This window comes from Prunus dulcis, chromosome 8 (genome assembly GCF_902201215.1).
Source record: "Prunus dulcis chromosome 8, ALMONDv2, whole genome shotgun sequence".
NCBI lineage: Eukaryota > Viridiplantae > Streptophyta > Magnoliopsida > Rosales > Rosaceae > Prunus > Prunus dulcis.
Window position 1 is genome coordinate 6,834,686 of NC_047657.1, and position 9,649 is coordinate 6,844,334.

The 9,649-nt window shown below is 36.1% G+C and overlaps 1 protein-coding gene across 3 annotated transcripts; it reads right to left on the reverse strand.

Annotated features, from left to right (window-relative positions):
• Positions 1 to 278: 278 nt before the first annotated feature.
• On the reverse strand, positions 279 to 9,649 carry LOC117636807 (SUPPRESSOR OF ABI3-5). Of its 3 annotated transcripts, XM_034371480.1 has the most exons (10): positions 9,439 to 9,649; positions 9,088 to 9,322; positions 8,336 to 8,461; positions 7,387 to 7,539; positions 6,130 to 6,259; positions 5,913 to 5,954; positions 3,593 to 3,931; positions 3,445 to 3,487; positions 1,507 to 1,584; positions 279 to 660 (listed from the first exon to the last, which is right to left on the reverse strand). In XM_034371480.1, exons 1-10 carry the CDS (start codon positions 9,510 to 9,512, stop codon positions 594 to 596), a joined length of 1,287 nt encoding a protein of 428 aa, XP_034227371.1. In that variant the 5' UTR covers positions 9,513 to 9,649; the 3' UTR covers positions 279 to 593. The 3 variants fall into 3 exon arrangements, with proteins under 3 accessions (XP_034227371.1, XP_034227372.1, XP_034227373.1); XM_034371481.1 differs by lacking the exon at positions 3,445 to 3,487 and having other exon boundaries at positions 9,439 to 9,603; XM_034371482.1 differs by lacking the exon at positions 9,439 to 9,649 and having other exon boundaries at positions 8,336 to 8,555; positions 9,088 to 9,236.

The window sequence follows — 9,649 nt, forward strand, 5'->3', positions numbered from 1 at the left end:
TTGGTAATTTGGACCAAATAAGAGAGAGGGAGAGATGCTGCAAATCTCAGACGGGGGCGACCCATTTGAGATTACCCATTTGTATAAAATAGGTAAGAATTTCTCGGTAATCATTGCATAATACTAAAAGGAAAAAGCAGCTCTGAACCTACAAAACCAAAAAGACAACAAAAATTAAATTTCTTTAATTTTATATATATATATATATATATATATAAATATTTATTTATTTATTTATTTAAATATTATTTATAAATTAAATAAATTAAATAAATTTAAAAAAAAACCGTCTTGTTGATTGCAAAGATGTGTTACCCCAACAAAATAATTCTGATCAGCTAAACGCTGAGATTTTCACTTCATACTATGCCTAAATTGGGGTGTGTGTGTGTGTGTGTGCGAGAGTAACAATCCATACTAAGTTGTACTATTAAACTATGGGGGGAAGAGAGAGAGAAACAACAATCCATACTAAGTTGTACTATTAAACTATGGGGGCATCAAATATCTAATCTGATCCATCAACAATTCACCCTAAACTTTTGGCTTTCTGGTCTGTACAAACTCAGTGAAGCAGCAAAACTCTTTCCTACTCAATTCACACTGGTTGCAGCCTGGTGAATTTCATCATATGTGCCCGTCTCCTCATTGAACGAGTACCTACATTTGGAAAGAAAGAAAAAACATGTATAAGGTTGCAAGACACATCTTTGGCAATTACATGAACCAACTGACCAACCCATTAACAATACAAAGTAGTGTAAACCTTCCTTTCAAATCTATTCCAATAACTCAGTAGATTATGGTGGTCAAGCCAAACTTTCATTTAAATCTGTGTCATCTTTCTATTATCGTCCCCAACATTATCAGTAAATCCAGAAAGTTTTCAGTTGCTATGCCTTGTGTTGTCATGACTTGTAATTGGAAAGCCATGTTCCTGACCAATAAAACCCACCACACATAATGACAATTTCAGATGGAAACTACTTCAAATCTAATACACTCGAAGTCGAACACAACAGCTGTAAGTACTGCAAGTACCCCTAACAGACTTTATTTGCCATCTAAACCACTCTCGCTTTCCTTTTTTCTCGATGGGAGAATAAGTAATTGAAATTAGTTGTGATTTATGTGCTAGTATTGCTCAACAATGCATGGTTATGCAGTAAACTAACCACATAGTTACAATGAAGAAAACAAGGTATGAAAGGCCCAGAATCCCAGATAGCAAATGGGCTAATAACAGAACTGTATTTGAAATTTAGTGTGAAGTGCAGCTAGATCTACTAATGTGCAGTTTAAGAACTTAAAGGACGTAGGCCTAGAAACTTCTAACCCTTAGACTATGTAAAGAACTGAGAATAAACCAGGACCTATCCAACTAACAAGTAACCAACCAGTATGAAAATTCAAAACATGCAAACAAAGACTTATCCACCCAAAAAAGAGCACTGCATAAAGAACAAAAAGCAATGGAATCTAAAAACAAGGACAAGCTTTCTTTACCACAGCCCCGACGCAGCAGAGCAATAGAATCCTGTGGACGGATCATAATAATATCCCAAACTGCTGCTATAATAGTACCTAGAAGGATTAACCAACCATAGGTTATATTAGTCCAAAATAGCCACATAAAAATTTGCTCATATGTAAGTGAAAGTTCAGATCACTATTTAGCATCAAGGAAAAGCAACTGGACCAAGGATCACCAGTCAGACCAATGGACTTCGAAAGTAATTAAATATTAAAAGTAAATTTCGAAACTAATTATTGGAATAAAATTACTCAAAATATACAAATGAAGAATAACGAATACAATTTCCGTAACCAGAGGATTTTCTAAAGCACTGATTTATGCATACAATGTTTGTAGTATTTTGACAAATTTAATTCATGTATATGTATATATTAGAACATTTCCGTAGCATACATAGACAATGCGGATGCGCTGCACCAACGAACGGTACCCCTAGCAATTGGAATGCTAGTGTTAAAAGTAGATATCGAAATTAATTATTTGAATAAAAATACTCAAATATACAAATGAGGTCCTTGTAAATTAATAAACCCTATTGGGATGGAAACTACACTTAAAAAAAGGAAGATACAGAGTCTGTTCAAACGACAAGGCATCACTCTAATGGGGAACTGTCTGCTCTTGAATGGATTTTTATAAAACTCAACTAATACATTTGGATGAGATGTCAACCTTTATAAAATAGTACCAAACTTCCACAGTTGCAGCCCTCCCCTTACACACACACACACACACACACACACATAGGGCATTGCTTCTCTCCATACAATCTGGAAATGTAAAATAGTTATGTTGCCAAACTCTCAGACAGGATAACATTTCCCTATGTAGTTTAAGGTTTAGGCCGGAGCAAGTTGCTTTGATTGGCATCAATCTTTTATCATGTTTCCTTTTCTTTTTTTTTATAATCTCATTTCTGATTTAGTTGATTACTCTAGGGTGTAAAATCACCCTATGAGTTTAGATTTTAGTATTACATCTTGAGTTTTCGAGAAATAAAGCTTAAAATCTAAGAGAAGAACCTGTGTGGCTCCCCTGGTACTAGTAAAAAAATGAAAATAATTGCTCTCCAAGTCAAATGACATATGGTACCAATTGACAGACGTACACATACAGATGAAAGCTAACAGTTACGTCAGAGCCATATTGACCAGCACTGTAATTTTTCCTCCTAACGGTCAACCGGCACAGGTTCCTTGCTTATATTTAGTTTTTAACTGTCGAGTTTTGGTCCCAAGAGTTAAAAGCTAAACTCTAAGCTCATAGGGTGATTCAACACCTAAGGTAGTCAACCCTGTCAAGAATGGGATAAAATTAAATTAAATTTTTTTTTTTTTAAAAAAAAAGATGAAATATATTGACTGGCTGCCCATCGAAGCAACTTGCTCCTTGCAGCCTACAAAATCTGGAGATTTAGATCCGGAAAATATATATATATATATTCTATAATACGATGCCTTGCCGATCGCCTGGCCAGTGCATGCCAGTCGACCAGCAGTGCAAAAATCTGGTTCGGACATCGGATTTAAATCTGGTTGACCGGCAGTGCAAAAATTGGTTTAACCCTATAATAGAAAAGCTGTAAACACAGACACACAAACATTTAATAGCAATAACAGCAAACCATCTAAAAGTGGCTAAAGAACAAATGCCAGCAAGCAAATGAATTCAATTAGTCCCACTCCATTCCCCACAAAGAGCATTTCTCCACCACATCTAAAGAATAGATGATTAGCATTTACTGACTAGACAAGAAGCAACTAAATACTATTATGTATCAAGTCAATATCAATTGTACCAAATAAATAAAACAAAACAAAATCAATGAGTTCACTATACAAGTACAAGCAATCAAGGATTTTATTTATTTATTTGGGTGGAGAGAGAGATGTAGATAGAGAGAGTACCCAGAAGACTCATCAAACACATAATCATTTTGCAAAACTCCATCTGAAAGAAACAAAAAAGAAAAAAAAAAAAAAGTAAGCAAGCAACTGCTAATAACCCACCCAAAATGTTAAATTTTCTAATCAAAATCAACAGAAAAAAGCTTACTCTCAGAATAAGCGTTTAAGTTGTTTGAAGACAGTGAGCTGACTCCATCAGAATTAGGGCCACAGATCACATCACTTCCTTCAGAAGATGGTTTAGCAATTACATGTTCATCATCTTCCGCAAATATATCAAACGCATCAGCACCATTACTTGTGGTTTCTGCAGCGGGTGCATTAGAATTGGAAGTACCAACAGCAGTTTCGGACAGTATTGAAGAGGGTACTCCAGGACCGGTTACATCAGAGGAAGTGCCCCACTCCATGCTAAGAACAGATTTCCCCTGGTATGCACTTGTGGAGGTGCCTTCCCTTCTTGCCCGAGCTAAGCTCTCATATCCTTCTGAAAAAGAAAGGATAAAAACAATTATATATGAGCATAGCTAGCTCTAATTGGTGTCATGCTGTATTTTAGATTTCACCCATGTAATGTTAGGTTGTTTGATCTGTGTTGCTGTTGTCGTTGTGTAGGCCACGTCCAGTGGACAACTTGCCCATGTTTTGAAATGTTTCTTTTTATTAATGAAAGCTTGTTTCTTATAATGATAAAATAAAATAGGGAGCAAACTTATGATTGACACCCACCGATCCTTTTCTTTTCTTCTCTCTATTTATCTTTTCTTTTAAAGATGTGAATACTCATTACGAAAAGAATGATTTCCCCAAAATGATTATTATTCCAGAGCCCTTTTGTGCAATTCAGATAACAATTCCTTTAAGTCTGATGTCAAGGAACTTTTTTATCTTCTTTTTTTTTTTTTTTTTTTCTTCCAAACAGACGAGCATCTTCTTTTGAGACTAAGGTGAACTTGCTGAAAGTGTTAATTGTCTCTTGACAGGTTTCACATTGATGATTTTTGAAAACTCTCGTTCTTATGTAATTGGATTGTTCGCTCTTGCCCTTTCTAAATGACAGCTATTACATATTGAAAAGCGAATTGTAGAAGAAAACCTCTATACCTGGAGAATTGTAGATTATCCCCTAAAAGTGTATTAGCGCGAACATAGAGGAAAATAAACTACTTAAATCTTGGATTGACTAAAACACATTAGATGGCTATTTTTGTAATATTCTTGTAACCAGTTTTCCCATAAATTTCAAACTTGAGAGCACCTGGTTTTGGGATGATTATGTGTGATTATAGTTTATTTTCATGTTATTTGAGATATCTTTCAAATGGTAGTTCTCCATTCCATTGGGATTTATCTTCTATATAAGCTAAACATACATAAGAGCAAAACATACAACCTCAATTAATGAACTGTGCTAGCAAAGATTGCTTTCTTTTAATAGTCTTCTTCCTAAAAGACATTCTAAAATCAATGGTTTTCTAAGTCCTAACACAACCCACCATCAATTACTATCTCAAAATCATAATTGATCCAAAATATTATTCTCAGGTTGTTGAAAACAGCAAAAATAACTCGGATTTCCAAACTCCCCGTTCTATTTCAATTCCAAATCCAAACTCAGTCCATCTCAACTTACTTTTCCAATTCTTGTTTCATTAAATCATAACCCTAGTTTCCTCAAAAACTGTATTGTTGCTTCTGTTCCAGATATCAACTCTCTTTTTAAATTTTACCAACAAATTCTCTGGGAAGTTGAGCATTCACACTTTTGGCATCCATAACCTTCAAATTCTCCCAAATACAGGCCTTGCAATTCGAGCCCTTGCAACCTATACTGATCACAGCATCCTTGATTTATGATTTCTGAATAGCAAAGCTTTCCTACACCATTTGGCACCAAACACCTCACATAAAAAATAAACAGACATGGCAAAGAGTGGTGCTATTGACACCTCTTATATGTTCAGCCCATCCAGCTACTATTCCAATCTCCACAGAAGTTTTCAAAAATTTTAGAAAATGAATAATAACTCAAACTTTACTATGCCACGGACCAAAAATCCTCAAACTACCCCTACCCTTGCTTTTCCACTGCCCTTACCCTAATTTCTTTTCTTTACCATACCCTTATAAAAAATAATTAATTAAAAAAAGCCGACATGGCTGTGCGCACCATAAACTGGAAAACCCAGGCTATGGATGCTATAGCCTGGGCCCTGCCAGAGTCAGATCTCCAATGGAAGGCATAATTTTCTTTAAGTTAAAAGTGTAAATCTTACTAAAACTAAACAACCCAAAGAAGCTGACAAGGCATCATAACTAGGTTTATGCATGCGTACACAAAAAATAGTACACAGAGACAGACCATGATTATAGCTTCTCCTCTTAAGCTAGGGGGATTAAAAGATTGGTAGAAGAAGAAAATTAAATACCAAAATTCAGAAAAGTGAAAGATAAACCATATCACTGACCTGCCTCACGCTCAAACATCTCTTTCTTTTCATGATAGACATCTGCAAAATAAAACTTCAACCAATAAGCACTCTGCCAAAACAGAAACTGATTCCTTACCAAAGGTTTACGGAAATAAAACATATTTTCTAAGTGCCTGTACTAGATCTATCTAAAACAACTACGCCAGATTATACAAAACTAATGCAGTTTTCCTAGAACAATAACACACTTAACTGGATTCACCATTATCCATCAGGTTCGTGGCATCTTCGGTTAATTGGTCAAATACACGCTTTGTTTCAGCCGACATCTTCTCCTTCTTGTTATTTGAAGTTCCCTTCAATCTCCTCAAAGCTTGTAAAACCTGCCACAGTAGAAATTTTTACTTCATACAATTGATGTTGGAAGTGGTAGGCAATCAACCAAAACATAACAGCTACTTTAGTGCAATTTAAGTCGCCAAAAACAATATTGCATTTGAATTATTTACAACAATCCTTTGTGTTCCAAACAACCGCCCTTCTGCATTCATGCAGTCAAAGTGCCAAAATTCCTACAACCACATATGATGGAGTGTAAGGCCCTTAATTTTCAGGACCAATTTCACATTGTATATTGCTCCTTGTGTTGTATGCCAATCTTGCATACGATCATTTTCTATTGTTCTTATCTTCACGATATGACCATATTCTACTGTTTTTGCTTTGCTAAATATTACGCTAGGAAAATCTAAAATTTGCCGAGTGTTACGTGATAGGCCCAAGCGCAACAAAAGTTGAAGGTCCAAGTCCAAGGAGGCTGTCTAGTCCTGTGGCCCACCTTCGAGAGGTACACACTTGCATCTGTAAGGTCCAACCTTATCCACAGTAAGTAGACCCAACTGTAGGATTCACTACCTAAGTGTACTTCTGATGGACCACTTGCATTTTCTCCATAAAGACTCATTTGTTAGGACGGTTTTGCTTCAGGATAAGAGAGGTCCACTAGTTCGTTTTATCTTAGCCCAATTATTTCGCTAAAGCTAGTGAAAACTGTCCATTATAAAAACTAGGCCCTCATTTGGTTTGGCTAGATCAAAATTGACTCCATCAAGGAGGAAGAAAGATCCATTGGAGAAGCCAAAACTTCTCAAATGTACCAGAGGGGCATTCAATTTTCAAACAAACCCAAACAACCAAGGAGCTTCACCACCATTTTCCCACTCTAGTTGAATTGCCATCACGAGAGTAAGAAGAGGATCACTATTTGAGACACAGAGGACAAACTCGTAGGCACTGCTTCACTTTTCTTAAACCTTTGCAATCCTAGGTCATCAATGCACACTCTAGCCTATGTCATAGGTTTTATCATTTTTGCAGTATTTTATAGAGTTTAATGGTTTCTTCTCATACAACACAAACAATGTTAGATTTAGCACTTCACATAGTTGAAATTTCAAATGAAAACAATTAATTCAAAGAAGAAGACTGAGTAAGATGAATGATAGTATACCGTTTCCCCTGGCTCAAGCACATCAGCAATACGCCTTTTAATCTTCCCAACATCATCAGAAGACAAATCTTGGACATCATCATCATCTTTCGTTACTGCAAACCCTTTTCCAGCATATTTTGTATCAACTTCAACGCTATCAAGCCATGCATCCTACAAAATTCCACATTAAATTGAGAAACTGAACACATAATTGTAACCATTGTTTTAAAAGGCGAGTCGTAAGTGTGCCTTCAAGAGCACTTTCCAGCTTGTAATAAGCTCTCGGCTATGCTGTGTTATTTAGCTTTAACTATATATAAGTAGCTCCGTACCTCCCAGCTTATTAATATATATTTTTTTTTTTAATCTATGTGAACTACGTGCACAAGCACTAGAATGACAAAGATGATGTGATATCCAAGATGACATTATGTAGCAAAAGTGGCAGAAGAAAGGAACGAAATATAGATAATAAGCAGTTTGGGGGTTGATTATTATCTTGGATGACAATAAGTACTTTATTTCAATTATATTAATCTCCATTTTTTAATCATAGAATTGAATTCTTGAAAGGTTTCCACCTCACTGTTCTTGTGCTTGACATAAAATGCCTCAGTCTCGAAAATATGTGTAACAAATCCAATTAGTTGGTATTCTCAGTGTACTTCAAGAACATTATGCATTTTCACGTGTTCTCGAACTATTCTACGACAAAAAAGATAAATTCCAATTTTAGTAAACTTGTACAGAGAATTTTTGCCTTTTAACTGAATCAAGTCATTCTATTAATTAAAAAGACAAAAAAACTCAGTATGCATATATTAATGCTTTATGAGCATAGTAAAGCAGTAAATTCCAGGACCTAATTGTACTAGATACACTTAATCACCCAAAAGAAAACTAAAAATTGGCTTTTAGAAGCAAAACGAAGAACTATTTATCCTTAAAAAATGCTACACATGTTTACCTCGATTTCATTTTTATTGGCATATTCAACAAAATTTCCATCTGCATCAAAATAACCTTCTTCCCTCTCCTTGTTCAAGTTGAAAGGTTCTATTGGAATCCCATCCTCAACAAAGTCGTCGTAATCCTGCCAAAAGATACCCCAATCATTGGCTATCCTTTCCACTGATCCAAATCCAATTAACAGAAGAATCTGGCAATCATCTCGACTCACAAAAATGCTGCCAATTCAGGAAAGAACCATTCCAAATTACAGATGTACTCCTTTAACAAAAAACATGCATGGCACTATAAATGATTGTGGAACTACTGACATATAAAAACAAATGTTTCCACCACAAGAAGATAATAATAATGGTCAAATCACATGATTTGTATCTTAAAGCAACGACACAGACTAGATGCTGTATCAGGGAAGTTTTCATTGAAAGCATTAGCAACAGGCACACAGCCTCAACAACACCATGTAAGTTGTAACTATGATGCGCATTGTTACAAGATGACAAATATAACACCAAAAAGAAGTAAAATTCTAAACTCCTTAGGAAACCAACCAAATGCAGTTCATATCAGCTACAAACTTCAAAGGTTCGAAAGGCTTATTCCCCGAAACAAAACGCGAGGAATGAATAAGCACCGAACAACGCAAAATGATAGTGATAGAAGAAAAGGCACCGAACAACGAAAGCATTACTTTGATTGCAATGTCGAAAATTGCAAAGGAATCAATCGAATACAGAAAATCACACACACCTTGTAAGTAACTTCAGCAGCAGAGACATCGTTGAGAATGCCCGCAGTCTCTTCACTGAAAAGCTCAGTTGTGATTTGGCTTCGGCGCTTGGCCCGTTCTTTGGCGGCAGAACGAGGGTCCGTCAATGGAGTCGGGCCAATCCCAACCCCAACCGCCTCCTCAGGTCTGCCTCTGTTTACGGCTTCATCTCCGGGCCTCGCCTTCTTCCCCTTGGGGAACCTAACCCTTTTTTGCCTGCACATGAACCCAAAAAATTTCCAGTAAAATGGTTTCCTGAGAAACAAACAGAAGCCACAACTAAATAAAAAAACAAATAATTGGTTGTCAATTAGGGTTTTGAGAATTGTTACGCTGGGGGTTTGTCGGAGCCGTCGTCTTCAAAGAAAGGGCGTTTCAGATTGGAGCGTGAAGGATTGGATTCCATTGAAATTCAATCGACGAAATGGAAGAGCAGCTTTTGGTTTCTTGTTAACGATTTTATGAGTGAATACTTCGAATCCCTGGGTACAAGTTTTCTGACACCGAGTTTTTAATCCTAATTTACCCCTCATTTTCATAAAT

Bases quoted from the DNA above. Each gene is read 5' to 3' on its own strand.
- LOC117636807 (XM_034371480.1), bottom strand. From the start codon at position 9,512: ATGGAATCCAATCCTTCACGCTCCAATCTGAAACGCCCTTTCTTTGAA. The intron at 9,323-9,438 runs GTAACAATTCTC...GTTCATGTGCAG, and splicing joins GGCTCCGACAAACCCCCAGC to GCAAAAAAGGGTTAGGTTCC. The intron at 7,540-8,335 runs GTAAACATGTGT...GGAATTTTGTAG, and splicing joins CCAATAAAAATGAAATCGAG to GATGCATGGCTTGATAGCGT.